Below are 17,097 nucleotides of genomic sequence, written 5' to 3' on the forward strand. Positions count from 1 at the left end.
CCCAGCATATTTCTGTGCTAGTTATGGATTTTGGTCCCCAAAATACACGTGGAAATACGCCGCCAGTTGGTGTTTCCTCCTTATTTTTGGTCTTTAAGTTATGTGTGTGTGGGGGGGGGTTGTTTGGTTGGTTGGTTGGTTTTTGTTTTTTTTTTTTTTCCTCCAGCCTGTACACAGGAGCTTCCTTTACTGCTGCCATCAGGCTTTCTGGTCCATGATCCTCATGTGGATCCTGGGGCACCTGGACACCATGTACAGTACCCCCACACCATGCCCACAAGGTAAGGGCTTGCAAAAGCCCCAGATTTTTTTCCCTTATTGACAATAACACATCCCCCTTATTGCATTTACACCCTTACTGGTGCATAAAGATGATCTTTAAAGGTCCTTTTCAACCCAGGCCATTCTATGATTCTGTGACAAAGCTTGAACCATCAAGACCTTATCCAGAGCTATTTGTGAACAGCGTGATTCCCTAGAGAGCAGGAGTGGCGTTTAAGGAATGAGAGGCATGCTAGGAATAAGGTCTTAAACTGTTTTTTTCAAACTGCAGCAAAGCTGACCTGCCAAATCCTGCACGAGGGAGCAGACAGCTCTGGGAAGGAGCAGACATCTTACAGAATTGCTGGCTTTTGGAATTTCCTGGGGGGTTGAGGCTCATAGTTTGGATCTGCGGAACCAGGCAAGGCTAACAGCAGATTTCTGTCTCCATTTACTGAATTTTTATCTAGGACTGCACGTCTCCTGCTGCTGAGGGTGCTCAGTTGAAAGCACATCCTTGTTCATGCACAAGTTGGTAAGAAAACCACATCTACCTCCAGCAAAAGGTGTCTGGGTGCATTCATCAGCCACCCACCCCCAAGGCAGTTCTGCAAGGTCCTGGTCCACCAAGGTGCCTGAAGAGGCAGGGTGGTGGGGAGACGTGTCCCAACCCATCCCTGAGCTCAGTCAGCAGCAGCCTGAAGGCTTTTTATAGCAAATCACGTGAGAAACGGTATCTGGATGCATTTTATTATTCAGGGTGATACTTATGGTGTCACTGACACAGAAATAAAGGCACATGAACCACGCAGATGCCCTGAGAAGGGCAAGGACACCAGAACAAGCCTGTGGTGCTCAGGGCCTTCTCCAAAACCTAACCTCAAATTCACCAAGACAAAGTTTAATAAAAAATAAAATTAAAAATGTGAAAATCCCAAACCTTCAACAGCTCTGATCACAGAGACAGTTTTGACCACGTGTTCAGCTTTTCTTGAAAGCCAGGCCTGGCCATGGAAGCATGCTGGTTTCTAGGAATATCCCATCTCCAGGAATTCGTCACCTAGACATTCCCAGAAAATCACTCAAGTTGCCCATGGGCAAGGGAAGGCTTTCATGGTTCAGTGTGGTCATCTTCCATGGGACTCAGGAAGTGTTGCAGCAACACAGCCTCAGGGGATGTACAGAAGACGTAGGATCCCAGGCCCCAGAAGTGCTTCTTAAACCCCTGACCTTCCTTAGCTACAGGTTTCCTCCTATTTTACATTCATACAAGAGCCACCCCAGACTAGAGAATGGCTGCAGACCTAAATCCATGCGCACTGGGGGCACAGCTGAGCAGCTCGGAGCACCCCAGGTCCTTCCCATCAACTCCGGGCTAAAAATCCCAGTAGGGCTGCAAAATCCAGCAACGGACCTGACCGTGAAAAAAGTGGGGGGAAAAAAGCTTCGCTATTAATAGTGAGTTTCCACATTGCTTCTTACCATCACTGCTATCTTGTATTGGATTCCTAAACCCATTTTGTTTATTCAAAGGCTGAAACCATTACCACCAAACTGTGGAACCTGCACATGGTTACACTGAGAGGGAAAACGCATCTTTTTTAATTAAATGATAACAGAAAAAAAAAAAGATGTAAAAAGGCTCCTTCAAGTCTGGGAAGTCCATGGTAGAGTAAAAATATAAAAAAGGATGATTTACATGGGCAAAAGCCCATGGGAGCCCTGCACTAAACCAAACTGGCCTTGAGTAAAATCAGCCTGAGCTCCCCAGCTTGCATAACCAAGACCAAAGCTAAAAACACTTTAAAAACATCAGTAATGTGCACATAAATTCTTCCTTTTGGCTACTTGCAAAACCAAATCTCTTTCCAAATACTCCAGCAGCTCGGAGGTGGCGTGTCAGAGAGCTTTCAAGGTTTCCTGGCTTCTTTGGTGCCAGCAATGCACAGCGAGGAACGACTAAAGTGCACAGGCTCAAGCTCCCCAAAGTTCAGCTCAGCCAGATGAAGCATTCAGGAGGGAGATGAAGGTAAATACAAAGAGTCTTCAGGCTAAAAGTCCATGAGAACTCGGGTTCTTCCGCCTCGAGGCTCAAATTAAGAAGATAATGTCATCGGACACCATGATCTGGTTGTCATCTTGCATGTGGGCCAAGGCCAGCTTCACCTCAGGCAGCGAGAAGGGCTCGGGGTTGTCGCGGTTGATGGACTCCATCACGCTCTTCAGGCCCACGGACTGGGCATGGGAAGCTTTGAAGACCTCCAGGAGCGCAGCCTTGAATGCTTTCAACCTAGGTGAGAAGCAATCCCCATCAGAGACCAAACACAAGCTCTTCTTCTCCCTTCCCAGCCAAGGATATCACAGCCCTCGACCATCCCAGAAGATGACCCAGGAGGAAAGCCAAAACCAGAGCTGGGAGCACCCACCAGAAGCCTGCTTCAGAGCCCTGGGTATGCCCCCAGAGCTGCTGCACCCACCCCACACGTCTCCAGCCCGTGGATACCAGCTCCAGGACTGGGGCTGACCCAGCCCTGCCTCCTCCTGCGCCCTCTCTGCACCCACTCATTCATATCCAGCTCCAGCATCTGGCTGCAGTCACCACCTGAGGCATGGTGTTATTAAGCAGAGCACCCTTTAGTCCAGCTGAGATGTCCCCTGGCTGAAATTCAGCTCTCCAGGATAGAAACCAACGTTTTGGACAAGAGATTGGACCCAACAGCTGAGGTCTAAGCAGCATCATAGCCTAAGCAGCAGCCTCGTGACTGCAGGGAAGAAGGGAACTGACTCTGCTCGCATCCCAGACAAAAGGCAACAGCCCCAAATATTGAGAGCTGCAATTACCAGCACCTCAGGAGGGACTGAACAGAAATCCCCTCTCCAAATCTAACTCAGGCTGCCTCTGCTTGGCTCACACAGCTGGGAAGATGCCACCATGCAACCCTACAACACACTCAGCGCTTTCTGCAGGAAAAAAAAACAACCTACACCTTATCAAAGCAGGTATCAAAGCAGGAAAGGCCCAACCAGATCATCTTTCCACGACTCAGGCAGGACAAGCACCTCCTCCTGCTGCTTCTCCAGCCCCCACTCACCTCGGATCAGCCAGCTCCGGCTTCTTTGCATCGCCAGAGGCCGAGGCTTCGGGTGTCTTGGGTGTATGTGCCTGGACTGGAGGAGGAAGAGGAGTTACCTTCAGCCTGCCTGGCGCCCAAAGAGCCAGAGAGCCAAAGCACGAGCTGCAGCAACCAAACCAGGCTGTGCTCGGCCTCTCTGGATGGGGTGGGTGAACCCAAACTCCCAGGAGATACCACACACCAACAAAACCCCACCGACTCACCCTCCGGCATCTCCTGCTCGGCGTCGCTGAAGTCATAGGGGTCATAGGACTCCTCCTGGCCCTCCGTGCGTGCCTTCTTCCTCCTGGGTGAGGGAAGAGGAGGTCACCCCTGATCCAGCCCAAGCACACACCTCAGGAGACCCCCTCAGAGCTCTTTCAGGACCACACGGGGTAGTTGTGGCCTGCGGGTAAGCCCAAGGCTCATCCACCACCCCCTAGCCACAAAAGTTGAGTTTTAGGGCTGTCACCAGTGGCTCCCCTATTACAAGTTTGGGCCAAATGATCTGCTGGGTTTAACGAAACGGGGAGTATTTCCCCAAGGCCTGCCGTAACTACCTTTGCTTCCTGCCCTCCTCCTTGGGCTGTGTCTCCTCGTCCTCCTTCTCGGTCTCCGAGTCATCCTCCACCTGTTTTTTGCGCTTCTTCTCCTTCTCCAGCACCTGCACAAGGGTGGCAGGCAGTTCTCAGCCCCCTTGCAAGGTGAGCAGGATCCCCCCCATCTCTCTTCCCTCCAAGAGCTCCACCCCGTTTGCTCCCAATGCAAACCTGCCCCCTACAAGACCCTCCCGAGCTTCATCCATCCACGCAGACCTGCCGTGAGTTTTGGGGCTCACCAACCTCCCCCAACGCCTTATTCCGCATTCCCAAAGCCTTCTGCGGGTATTTTTGGGGTCTCTTAGCAGCACGTGCCAAGATGCATCCTTCCCAACCAGGCAGATGGACACCAGCCCCGCGTGCTCAGCCTGCACTCGCTGACCACCCAAATCTGCCCCTTTTAATGACCCCTGCGGGACCCCACAGCCACTGAGGGACGCCTTCCCCCACCTTTTTGAAGTAGGCAAACTGCACCAGCTCCAGAGCCGCCTCCGCGTCCTGCAGGTCGACCGTCTTGTTCATCCTGGCCTTGGCGTGGGCCGTGGAGAGGCGGATCAGGGTCTCCAAGGTACGGGCTGTGACCGGGGAGGTCTGGGGTGAAAAAAGAGGCAGAACCCATGAAGCTGTGACCCCCTAACATAGCATCTGGTTCACCCCTTTTACAACCCCAAAAGGGCCGCATCCAGACGACCTTCACCAGTCTCTTCCACTTCTGTGATCCGAGGTGGAAAAGACCCGTAAGGGGAGAGGTTTCCCTGCTCCTGGCACGAGTAGAGGGAGCTCACCCTGGCGATGTCCGAGCTCATCTGGTTCTGGCTGCGCAGGCGGGAGTACTCCTCCGCTATGTAGTTCGCAGACTCCTGGGTCAAAACGGGCTTGATCATCTTGGCTACGTGGATGTACTTCCTCATGAACTCCATGCTGACGATCTTCTCCCTGTGGGACACAAACACACACCCGTGTCCTTCAGGAGAGCAGAGAGGATGAGCAAAGGGTGCGTGCAGAAGCAAGGCTGCACCCAAGGAGGGCACTGCCCTTCGTGGGCATCCAGGCACGTGGAAAATTCAGCTCCAGATGTTCCCCATCACCTGTCTCACCATCATTCTGACCACCTCCAGCACCCCTGTCCCCAGGGGTAAGCCACCAGCTGGGTGCTCCAGCCAAACCCATAACGTTTTGGCATTGACTTGTCACCCCCAGAGAGCTACGGGTGCACGGGACAGGGACTCACTTGCGGCGATTGGGGCCATGCAGGAGGTCATCGTGCTTCTCGTACACTTGGAGCTCCTGCTCCTCCTCTTGTGCAAAGTCAGGGTCGTCCGTAGCCAGGATCTCCACGGCACTGCCCAGGGGCATGGCTGGAGAGGGGAAGGTTCCCAAAAACAGAGTTTTAGCTTCCCGCAGCCAGAAGCCACCTAACTAGTAACTAGCAGCACTCAGCAAAACCAGACACTGAACCCAAAGAGCTCCCAACAGGTGACAGGGAAGAGAGGACAGTCACAAGTCTGGTGCAGAAAAGTTCACCAAGGACTTAGAGCAACACGGTGCTGCTCTTCTGCTCTCCATCTCAAGACAAACTCAACCCAGCAGCTCTTCTCCTGGTGCTCCCACCCAGAGAAGCTTGGGTTGTGCCTCAACACAAGGAGCCCAACTACCTCCTCCCCCATCCCCTGAGCCACACCATCCAAGACAAAGATGGGCACCAGCTAGAGGAGGGATGGATGCTCTTTTCCTCAAGGTCACAGCAAAGAAATGACCAAGATCCCATTGAGGACAAGGGTTCGGTCTCTTCTTGCCCCAGGCAAAAGAAAAGCAACCACAGGCAGAGAAATCCCATAACTTCTGGGCTCACACATGGCAGGAGAAACTCACCGTCCCCGTCCTGCTCGTTGGGGTTGCGGTAGCGGTGCATCCGCAGGACGTGGTCCGAGATCTCCCTGTCCTGCTCGGGGTCCATCTGGTCCAGCACGATGAAGAGCAGGTCGAAGCGGGAGAGCAAGGAGTCCTGCAGGCCGATGTTCTCCATGGGCGTCTTGTACTGGTCGTACTGCAGGAGGTTGAAATGAGAAGATGAAATAAGGTTGTGAGACTCTCACAACCCAGACAGCTGAACACTGAAGACACCACGCTAACCCCAGCTTGCTGCAGCACTAAGGCTGCTTTTTCATCCACAGAGATGGCTATAGCTCTCCCTTGCAAGGAAATCTCCTATTTTTTTGTGATCCTAGGTCAAACACCAAGCCTGGAGGTGACACAAGACACCCAGGCACCCGAGCTGGGCCGAAAAACCCCACAACCCCCCAGGAGATCCAAGCAAACAAATTCTCAGCCCCAAGCACCCCAGTCCCACTCCCAACCACATCTCCATTTCTGGGAGACCTTTGAGGTTTCGCCAGCTGCCTCCACCACAAAAACAGCCCCCAGCAGCCTTCCCCAGCACTCACCCGGCCGTAGACGGGGTTGGCGGCCGCCAGGACGCTGCAGCGGGAGTTGAGGCGAGCATGCATGCCGGCCTTGGCGATGGTGACGCGGCCCTGCTCCATCACCTCGTGTATGGCCGTGCGGTCGATGTCGGACATCTTGTCGAACTCGTCGATGCACACCACGCCCCGGTCTGCCAGCACCATGGCCCCCGCTTCCAGGCGCCGCTCGCCTTGGGGTGAGGGAGAAAAAAAGGGGTCAGGACACGGCGGATGAGAAGGAAGCCCCCAAGGAAGAAGGCGAGCCCCAAGCCAGCCCCCACAGGGGGTACGCCTGGTAGAACAGGAGACCACCACCCACCAGAGGTGGGGAAGACACCCCTAAAACACCGTTAGCATTGCCCTCAATCATCTGGACAAAGCAGGTCCTGCAAATGCCACCACAGAGAGGACAAGTCTTAGGAGGAGCGGGTGAGGGAGCTGGGCTTGTTCAGCCTGGAGAAAAGGAGGCTCAGGGGTGACCTTATTGCTCTCTACAGGTACCTTAAAGGAGGCTGTAGAGAGGTGGGGGTTGGTCTGTTCTCCCACATGCCTGCTGACAGGACGAGGGGGAATGGGCTTAAGTTGCGCCAGGGGAGTTTTAGGTTGGATGTTAGGAAGAACTTCTTCACTGAAAGGGTTGTGAGGCATTGGAATGGGCTGCCCAGGGAAGTGGTGGAGTCACCATCCCTGGAAGTCTTTAAAAGACGTTTAGATGTAGAGCTCAGTGATATGGTTTAGTAGAGGACTTGTTGGTGTTAGGTCAGAGGTTGGACTCGGTGATCTTGGAGGTCTCTTCCAACCTAGATGATTCTGTGAAACAGCAGGCCTGGACCTCATAGAATCCCTCCCAGGTATTAACCAGCATCCCTCCACCAGTTCCCACTGGGAACCAGCCCGTTCCTTACCAGTTTCTTGGTCAGTGGTGATGGCAGCAGTCAGGCCGACGCCGGAGGAGCCCCTGCCGGTGGTGGCAATGGCACGGGGGGCGGTACACAGCACGTAGCGCAGCAGCTGGGACTTGGCGACAGAAGGGTCTCCTGAAAAGGGGAAGATCTATCAGCAACCACCACCTCCATCCCACGAAACCTGCTTCAGCCTCTCCTCTGCCCAGCCAGACCTATCAGCAAGATGTTGATGTCTCCTCGGATGCGGCTCCCGTTCTCCAGGATTTTCTCCACCCCTCCCAGCAGCATGCAGAGGATGGCCTTCTTGATGAACTCATGCCCATGGATGCTGGGCGCCAGCGACCTCGCCAGCTGGTCAAAGATATCCTAGGGCAGAAGAGGCAAGGCACAGCCCGTAAGACACATTGTAGCAAGTTAAGAACAAGGAGCAATTCTTCACAAGTGCATTTCAGCACAAAAAAATGAGATTATTCCTATCGCACAGCCACACTAGAAAAATACTCCAACATTATTCTGTTAAGTAATCTTTATCAATGTGGTTTTGAAGTCCTAGACCATCCAGCAAGCACTAGAAGCAGCAAACCCCATGAGAATAAGGTTTTATCCTTTCCACACTATAAAGCAAAGAGGTGAACAGAGGACCAGGCTGGGGCTGCCCCCATTCCCTCCCTAGCCCAAGGAGTGGAATTTTGCTGTGTTCCCTTTCAGAGATCCACGCTGTCACCTCATTCTGTTCTTGGGTTTGAGGAGGGAAGATGGAATTCTTCTACAGAGGAACTTTTCTGGCAATCAGCTAGCAGAGTTAGGGCACAGACAGATCTCTATCTCGACAGCTATGCACAGCAGAGCTGCCAGCAAGCTTTGCTACAGAAGCAGCAACAATAAAAATCTAACAGGAATTGGCAAAAATCTAGGCAGAAACGCAAAGAAAGCAAGTGGAAAATCGTAGAAGGCAGACAAATCAATACCTTGGATCGACTCTTGCTGAACCTCTTGATCTTGGCCACATCAGTAGCAGAGTAGAGAGGCCGAGCGTCTTTGCTCATCTGCTTCACGTGGCAGGCAATGAGGATAGTCCTGGGAACGTGACACAGCCCTGGTCACACACCTGCAAACCTCACCGAGCCCATGCCACAGCAACAACACAGCAGAAGCTTCCATGGGATCATCTTTGGCTCTAGGAAGTCCTAGAGAGGGATGGGAAGCTCCGAGAGCTGTAATCCCTCTGTCTGCCTGCACTGCTCCATCCATGCAGCATCTTTAAGAGCTCCCAGCCCACCCTATGGGCATCTGGAGCTCACAACTCAACACTGATCCCAAGGAGCAAACCATTTCCAAGTGATTTAAGCCAACTCTCAACTCAAGTGATTTAACCCAGCTCTCTGGTGGCCACCTGCCTGCCCTAAACCTCCTCCTCCAGCGATGTGACCCTACTAAAAATGGGATGCTCACCTGAAGGTCCCCGAGGTGTAACCACCTTTCTTTCCTGGCAGGCAGCGGTACGTCCCCACCACCTGGATGCGGTCCCCGGGCTTCACCTTGTCCACCAGGTCGTCGTCCAGAATGACGTCCACCGAGCGCGGGAGCTGCCCTGCCGGGGCCTTCTCAGGCATCTCCTGGATGGTGATGGTCTGGTGGTCCTTGTAGACCGAGAGGCCAAACTCTGTCTCCAGGGGGTTGTTCTCTTCATCCTAAAGGAGGAAGTAAAAGGATTAGCAACTTTTTTTGGGAGCACAGGGAAAAGGGACTGCATCACCCAGCACACAGAAGACTACTGCAAGTTGTTGCCAGAGCCTGGGGGTCACCAGCTCCCCATATTTAACACTGCTGGTCCATTAAGTCCCTCCAAACCCTGTCCCTAGCACAGGTGGTGGTAACACATCATCCATGCAGAAGGTGTGGGCAATGTGGACAATGCTCAGGTCATCCTTTTCCCTCCTTCATTCCCTTTTTGCCCGAGGGTCTGTGTACCCTCTCCAGGGCAGCACTGACATGCTCACGGGTCCCAGAAGACACAAAACTGGCTGACATCCCACCAAGAAGCCAGCTGAGCATCCTACAGCAGAACTAAGATCATAATTGGCATTTGCTAGTGAGTCTGGTGACCAACAAAAACCTTTGTTATCCATTCCTAGGAGTTTCCTCAGACCATCACACTTCACATGTGGTGTGCCCTCCATGGCCACATTAGATGAAGAAGCCCAAAGGTATCTGAGACCCTCGGCTCAGAGCTGGTATGTTCTCCCCAGAGGAACCTGCTGACACTTCCCACGAGGCCACCTCACCTTTGTAGGGTAGACAGAGCTGGATGGGAAAGCATCCAGGGACGTCAGGTCTGTGTAGCGGCGCTCGATGGTCTTCTTGGTCGCGGGGCAGTAGTGGACGCTGCGGACGACCTTGGGACGAACCAGAGAGCCTGGGTTGGGAAGGAAGAAAGGTTAGGGGCAGGAAAATCCCACCTGGCTGTCAGCAGGCAGTGCCCAACGGGGTTGCCACCACTTGGGACACGACCTCTGGCACCCAGGGTCTGGTTTGTGCCAGGATTTGCTGAGTTCATACCACAAAGACCACCCCAACATCCAGATCTTCTCCAAGTCCCCTGTCCCCCTCACACATGGTGGACTCCCTGTGGACAACCCCTCCAAACCTGGTGGTAGAAGCCCTCCAAGCCCCTCCACAGCAAACACCTCGACCTCCTCAGCCCGCACAGCTACACCACCTGCACCCAGACACGTCCCCGGGCTCACATTTTGTCACGATGCCCTCCACGCACACGATGCAGCTCAGGAAGCAGGCGGTCAGCGTCCGCGGCGAGACGTGCTTGGAGCCAAAGCTGCCCTCCAGCCCGATGTAGAAGTCCTCGTACTGCTTGGCATAGGTGGCGTCGACGGAGGCTACGAAATCCTTCAGAGCACGCTGGAAGGCGACGAGCTCCTCGAAGGCGTTGTTCAAAAGTCTGCAACAGAGGGAGAGGATGACCAGGAGCTGTAGGTATGCTGGCAGCCCCCTTCTAGCCCTCCTCCACGTGCAGCTCTGGAAAAGCACTCAAAGCTCTTCCAGGTGCCTCCACGCACTCAACATTTACTGAAAATGTGAGGCAAAAACAACCTAAGCTCCTAGCTACCACCAGCCAGGAGCTGAAAAATAATCAATCCTATCTGAAAGACTTCTGAAAAAGAATCAGTCATATCTGAAAGACTTCACGTGTACTTAAACAGACCCACAAGCTCACTCAAGAATGCCCCAAAATTGTAGAAACGGGATGATTTGCATCACGCAAGCAACTGCTGCTTGCTACAAAGTCTTTCTGCCAAATGAATGAGCGGCGAGCTCGGAAGGGATGGATGTGACGGGGAAGGAGAAGGCCCTTCCACTTTTCCAGAGGCCCCTAAATCCCTGTGGAGCACAGGACAGGGTCTGGCCCTTCTTGGCCAAACCCCAGGGACCCGCAAAGCCACGGGGTGCCCGGCCCCACGCACCGGCTGGCTCTCTTCTCGTTCTTCCGCCGCAAGTCGTTGATGCTGACCAGGAGGCGGTACTGGTTCTCACTGATCATGTCGCGCACCTTGCTGTGATAAACCCCTTGATCTTCCTGCGGGAGGAAAAAAAAAAAAAAAAAAAACACCAAAACCCCAAAAAATACAGGTTTGCATCAGTTGTGCTGAACAGAAGATGCTGGGAGGGGTGGAGGGGAGGGGAAGGTGGGGAAGGGGGTAATCCTCACCGCCGGGAGGAAGGGATGCAACACTCCATCCCCCCCATCCCACAGCACACCCCTCCTCACCTCATCATCCAAAAAATCGAGGTAATCGCGCTGCGCCTCCCGCAGCTCCGCATCCTCCAGCCCTCCCGCCGGCGCCGCCATGCTGCTGCTGCTGCTGCTGTTGCTGGAGGCCGCCGCCTCCGGTATCGCAAGGTGAAGAAGAAGCCGGAGGAACCGGTAAAAATGGGGGGAAATCGGTAAAAAGCGAAAGGCACCGGCTAGGACCCGGTACAGGCCCCAGAGCGCAGCGCAGCCGCCGCGCTCCCCGCTTGGCGCCAAACCCGGGAAGTTTCCCGCCAGCCGCCGGGCGCCAGCCAATGGGAGCGCAGAGGGAGGGCGCGGGAGTTTGACGCGCCAAAGCGCCAGCCAATCAGCGGCGAGCAGGGGGCGGGCGGGGGCGCGCTTTGGGCTGCCGGCGGGGGCTGGGGCGGCTGGGGGCGGGGATCGGGGATCCGGGATCGGGGATTTGGGATCAGGGATTTGGGATCAGGGATTTGGGATCAGGGATCCAGGATCCGGCCCTGGGGTCTCGTCCCACACAAATTGATATTTTTGGGGAAAAATAACAATTTCTTCTTTTTTTATCTTTTTTTTTTTTTTGTGTGTGTTTCTCCGGAAAGCCCCATTTCCGGGTGTTTTCGCCCCAAGAGGTGCAGGCTGGGTGTTTCTTTCCCCTGATTTTAGTTGTAGATTACATTTTCCTGGGCTGACTGTTTTTTTTTTTTGTTTTGTTTTTTTTTTTTTGAAGGTGTTGGAGCCAGGGGTCAACACAAAGACCCCTCTGTGCACAGGAACCCACTAACACCCCTTCAAAAGGAACATATTACATACCTGATATCTATTACCCCCTAAGATATATTATAATATAACCCCCTAAGAATATTTAATCCAAACTGTGATCAAAAAATACGAAAAAAAGGAAAAAGCTGGGAAAAGTCAGCATGTCACAGCAGGCACCCCACCCAGGCTGCGTCCTCAGCTGGTGTTTGAGCCAGAACCAACTTTTTGGGGTCTGCTGATAAATACTGACCTGGGACAGAGGCGTTCTCTGCAACTCTGTGACCTGCAGGAGATGCTGGAAGCAGTTCCTGCCCCATTTCTCCTTTTCCTTTCACTTATCTGCACCCGATCCCTCTAAAATGACAGGGAATATTATTATTAACCAACGTCGCTAGTTTAGGACATGCGTTGCACAAGTCCTCCTGGAGATGTGTCCCACTTCTGCAAGTTATTGTTTGTTCTTTTTTTTCATGTTTTGCATCAGAGTGGAAGCTCAGATTTTCCTTCGCACGGTGTTGGGCCCTCCTCTGGAGCAACTTGATGGAGTGTTATTGCATTTGGCAGGGTGGCAGGAATGAAGGATCTCATGCTCTGTTGCTGTTTTCTCTCTATTTTTCTCCTCTCCCTCTTGCTGCTCTAGCTCCAGAGCCGCTCTCCGCAGCAGGAGCAGCCTCCCTGCTGCCTCTCCTCAAAGCCAGCCCTTCCCGTGATTTTCTGGAGATTTCTCCTTTGCGTTGCAGGTGACTTGAGACAGGGCAGCAGGAGAGAAGTGACAGCAACCAGAAAAAGCCCTCGGTGTGCCCCTGTGTTAGCAAGAAAAGTCAAAGTACATAAACTGGGGAGGAATCAGTCCGGGTGTAATTCCCAAAAGGAAGCATAATGTATCCTACAGATGTCAGAACCCGGCATTAAATTGCAGCTCTGAGATGTTTTCTCTCTCTCTCTGCAACAGATGATGCATTAAATCCAGCGATGGGGGCAGCCTGCTGGCTTTGCTGCAGGTAAGAGCTGGATGGAGGGGCAGAAACCTTGCTTAGAGGGCAGTTCCTCGTGCCCATCTGGCCACAAAACACCCGATGAGTTCAGCTGCCAGCCAGCACGTTCAAAGCCAGAGCAACCAGGGTCGGATTCACACCCACAGATCTACATCACAAATAAATCTCACCCATATTTTGGTTCCTTGCTCTCCAAACAGGTCCCAGCCTGAAGATGCCGAGCGTGAAGGGAAAGAGCAGAGAGGAGCTGCCAGGAACCCTCGCTCCTGGCCGCAAGGTAATGAGAATTAGGGCTAAAAATAGCTGCCCGTTGTTATTCATGACCGTGCCCTATAGCAACTGCTGCGGTGCGTGGCTCTTGTGTGAATAATTAATTGCGACAGGGCGAAGACAATGGGACGGAGAGGTGGAGGTGGCCGCAGGCGGGTTGGGACCTGGGCACGGCCACAGAAACACGGTGGGTGGGGAGGGATCCCGTGTTTTAAGCCTGTGTCAGCCAGGAGCCAAGCAGGACCTCACAATTTTGATTTAACTGTACCTGTGCTTACCAAGAAGTTCCAGGTTTATGATAAAAAATATTAAAAAATAAGCATTCGGGGGGGAGGAATTAAAATAACAAAATTTGAGTGCTCGTTTCTGGGGCTTGTGCAGATCTCTGCCTTTCAGGGCTCGTTTGGGTTCCGTCCCACATCTCCAGGGAATCAGCGCCCCGATGTCGTGCCACATTTCAGCTGGTTCTGAGCAGACCAAGCAGAATCACAGAGATATTCGGGCTCCTTGAACCCACTAAAAAAAAATATATATATAATAATGGAATTAGGCACCTAAATGCATGGAGATCCTGGGCTGCAGAGCTTGCAGAGAAATGAATGAAAGCCCGGAAGAATGACAGGTGATCATAGGAATAATGTCCAGGGATGAGTTGCACCCAAGGGGTGCTGAGCAGAATACCTCAACTGCACCTGTTTACAGCGTGCATTTTCCTTACATCTCTATCTGCACGTGCACAAGGTTTCTGAGATCCCTTTATGGGATCCCTGTGGTCCCTCCCAGTTTTTTTTCCCCTTGGTTTAACTAAAAATCAGTTTCCACAGCAGAAGTCACTTTTCAAGTTGCCATCTATTAGCTTTCCCTCATGCTGAGCAACCTTATCTCGCCTGTTTTGGGGAGAGGCTTGTGGTTCATTCACAGCTCCAAAAACGAGGAGTCAGCACCCCAAATCCAGCAGTGTCACCTCATCGTCAGGCAACGCTTTGCCGTGGAGCTTTTAAATATATTTGTAATAAAGCACAAGTGTAATGACGTGGAATAAATGGGGAAAAAAATGCTTTTTGTAATTGTAACAATATGGGAAAATTAAAACTACCCGTGATGTGGTTTTGTCGGTGTAAATTTTAAGTTTTGCAGGGGATGTAAGGGGTTCGTCCGCTCTGGCTGCCCTCCAGCTGCACTTGCAGCAGCTGAACCCAAATCAGGGAATTTGCCCTTGCAAGAGGAGAGCCATGGTGACTCTTTCCCCTGCAGGACCGAATGTGGAAGATGTAATTCGGTGCTGGCGGAACCCTTCTTAATCCTCTGATCTGACCTTTTTTAGGTTGAGGAATTTCACCCGCTCGCATCTGCACCGTCTGAGGCATTTCCAACATCACTTTCTTGAAGTATTTGCTATTCCCACGCGCTCTGGTAAATCTTTAAACTGATCTCACTCTTTTTTTTTCCTGACGTCTGGGCAGAAAAACACTGAAGACAACTATCAGTGTAGCTGGACGGGATATCTGTACTTCAACACACCGGGAACTGCTCGTATCTCCCCAGGAGAGCACAGCAAGTAGGTAAAAAGCTAAGGCTCTGACCTTCAGCATACTGGCACGCATCGTGGCCACCTCCTTGCTTCCAGGAGCAGGAAGCCTGGTGTGCCCGGCTCTGCTTTCCCTGCTGGGAGCAGCTAGCACGGCGTTAGCACAGCCTGTAAAACCTTGTGGTCCTGCATCTGATGCTCAGCGCCTCCCGGATCCCGTGGGTGAATCGCTCCCTCCTGTCGTGCTGGAGGAAAAAAGGGCAATTAAATACAAATTAATCATAAATAAATATATATATTTTTAAAAAGCTACCCACAGGCCATGATGGAAAATGATTCCCCGGGGAAACAAAGCCCGAGGAGAGGCTGAAGCACCAGCCAGGAGCACGTCTGCAGAATGTGGCAACCCCGCCGTGTTTCCAGGGAAGTCCGGGTGGCCCAAATATAGGTCCCCGGAGGTTGTGCCTTGCTATTTCTGGCTGCTCATCTGCTGTCATGAGTTCTGACTGTTCCTACAGACAGTGACAGCTGGCTCTTTTTATTCCTCATTTTCTTTCCTCCCCTCCCCAAGCCCAGGATTCACCGATCTGTATGCAAACCACGAAGCAGGGATGCTCCCGTCGATTGCTGGTGATCTCAGGACCTGCTTCTGGCCACGAGGCAGGATCCAGTGGTCGCTTCTCCAAGTGATGCCCGGTTCTGGGAGACAGGGAGCTGCAGCAGCACATGTGGCAATGGGGTTAGACCCCATTAGCAATCCTCATCTGACTGTCACAACTTGTGCTCAGCCCCACTGAGCCGTACTCAGTGCTTCCCTCTGACTGCGTGGGCTGGGTTGGGTAACCCGGGGCTTTTAGGGCTGTTTTTCTGAATTATTAGTTGCAGAAAGCATAGAAACAGGATTCAAAACTATTGCAAAGGATTCACGTAGCCCAGCACCCTGAGACTTGCACGTGTTCTTACAGAGGAACAAGAAATAAAAAGAAAATGAAAATCCCTCTGTAAGTTATGGATTCCTCCATATACAAAGAAATTTCCTTCCTAAGACCCATAAGCTGGAGATTTTTTGAGTCAAGGTTTATATCCTTTCCAAAATTGTCATTTTTTGCCATCTTTAATAATATCCAACTTGCCTAAATCCTGCCACATGACGAGCAAAATTTCTGTGCAAAGGAAATGAGTTTGACAAAGCAAAGCTTGGCATGTAGAAGTCTCTTTTACCCAGTTATGATTCTGCACCTTGATATTATTTATTACAACCTCATACAGGGAAAAGGTGGCTCCTTCTGCTTTCTGCATCCCTTTTGGGGTGAAGATCTCAGTTGTCTCCAGTGCAAAGTTGCTGTGATCTCCCTAATCAGCACAGTGGGGACACAAGGTGTTTGGATACATTTTGGTGAAAAGCCCTCCCTAAAATATAAGAGGAGGGGTTCACACTTATTTTACTCACGGTTTACACCCTGGAGAGACAGCTGGTGCAGTTCTACGTCCTCTGGGGCATTCCTGCTGTGCCATCAGGTCCTAGCTTTGTGGTGATAATTCACAGCAGCCAAAATAATGGCACGACCACTTTGCACCCTGAAAAAAATTAGGTTTGTATTGCACAGCAGGGAGGGTGTATGTATGTTTGGGCAGGGAACGGAGGTGTACGGGGGCTGATTGAGGGCACCAAGCCTGCTTGGCTCGTATCAGATGAGTGCCAAGGGCTGGGAGAGCGCAGGCTGGCACAGCTCAGCCTAAACCTGCTGGGAACAGCCTGCTGGGCAAACACAGCCACACCTGGGCTTCGCCTCAGAGTGAACCAGGTGATTCACTGCAGGGTGTGAAATACCAAAAGCAGGGGGAGCGCCGAGCAGCACCCCTGGGCAGGTCCCTGCCGCCTGGGAGCAGGTCACACAGGGCGAGCAAACGAAATGCCCTGAAAGGTCTCGCTGCAAGCACCTGCCAAGCCTGGAAGATAAATGGGGGAGAAGTCTGTTGTTGGAGCAGAAACCTGGCAGGGTCTCAATGCGGGCATTGCAGCAGGGATGTCCTGTATGCTGTCCCCTTTACCCTGCCCTGCTTGGTCCTGACCACCGTCTACCTGGGCTTGTGTGAGGTGTTCCTCAGGGGTCAGCATTGGGACCGACGCTGTTTAATGTCTTTTTCGGTGACATGGGCAGTGGGATTGAGTGCTCCCTCGGCATATTTGGCAATGACACCAAGCTGTGTGGTGTGGTCGGCACACTGCAGGGAAGGGAGGAGATCCAGAGGGACCTGGCCAGGCCTGCGAGGTGTGCCTGTGCCAACCTCATGAGGTTCTACAAGGCCAAGGGCAAGGTCCTGCAGCTGGGCTGGGGCAATCCCAAACCCAAACGCAGGTTGGGTGGAAAATGGATGGAGAACAGCCCTGAGGAGAAGGACCTGGGGGTGCTGGTTGAC

The 17,097-nt window shown here is 52.6% G+C and overlaps 1 protein-coding gene across 1 annotated transcript; it reads right to left on the reverse strand.

Moving 5' to 3' along the window:
- Positions 1-1,869: 1,869 nt before the first annotated feature.
- On the reverse strand, positions 1,870-11,353 carry MCM3 (minichromosome maintenance complex component 3). Its single transcript, XM_082758455.1, has 17 exons — positions 11,125-11,353; positions 10,820-10,932; positions 10,088-10,296; positions 9,626-9,756; positions 8,793-9,031; positions 8,309-8,417; positions 7,553-7,706; positions 7,341-7,472; positions 6,418-6,626; positions 5,846-6,020; positions 5,205-5,331; positions 4,759-4,909; positions 4,424-4,564; positions 3,935-4,038; positions 3,599-3,681; positions 3,354-3,429; positions 1,870-2,551 (listed from the first exon to the last, which is right to left on the reverse strand). The coding sequence occupies exons 1-17, from the start codon at positions 11,203-11,205 to the stop codon at positions 2,353-2,355; spliced, it is 2,433 nt and encodes an 810-aa protein (XP_082614581.1). The 5' UTR covers positions 11,206-11,353; the 3' UTR covers positions 1,870-2,352.
- Between the last annotated feature and the right edge of the window lie 5,744 nt (positions 11,354-17,097).

The sequence above is a fragment of the Aythya marila genome (genome assembly GCF_965140915.1).
Source record: "Aythya marila genome assembly, chromosome: 3".
NCBI lineage: Eukaryota > Metazoa > Chordata > Aves > Anseriformes > Anatidae > Aythya > Aythya marila.

Bases quoted from the DNA above. Each gene is read 5' to 3' on its own strand.
- MCM3 (XM_082758455.1), bottom strand. From the start codon at position 11,205: ATGGCGGCGCCGGCGGGAGGGCTGGAGGATGCGGAGCTGCGGGAGGCG. The intron at 7,473-7,552 runs GTCTGGCTGGGC...TCCCCTTTTCAG, and splicing joins CATCAACATCTTGCTGATAG to GAGACCCTTCTGTCGCCAAG. The intron at 6,021-6,417 runs GTGAGTGCTGGG...AACCTCCTGCAG, and splicing joins CCAACCCCGTCTACGGCCGG to TACGACCAGTACAAGACGCC.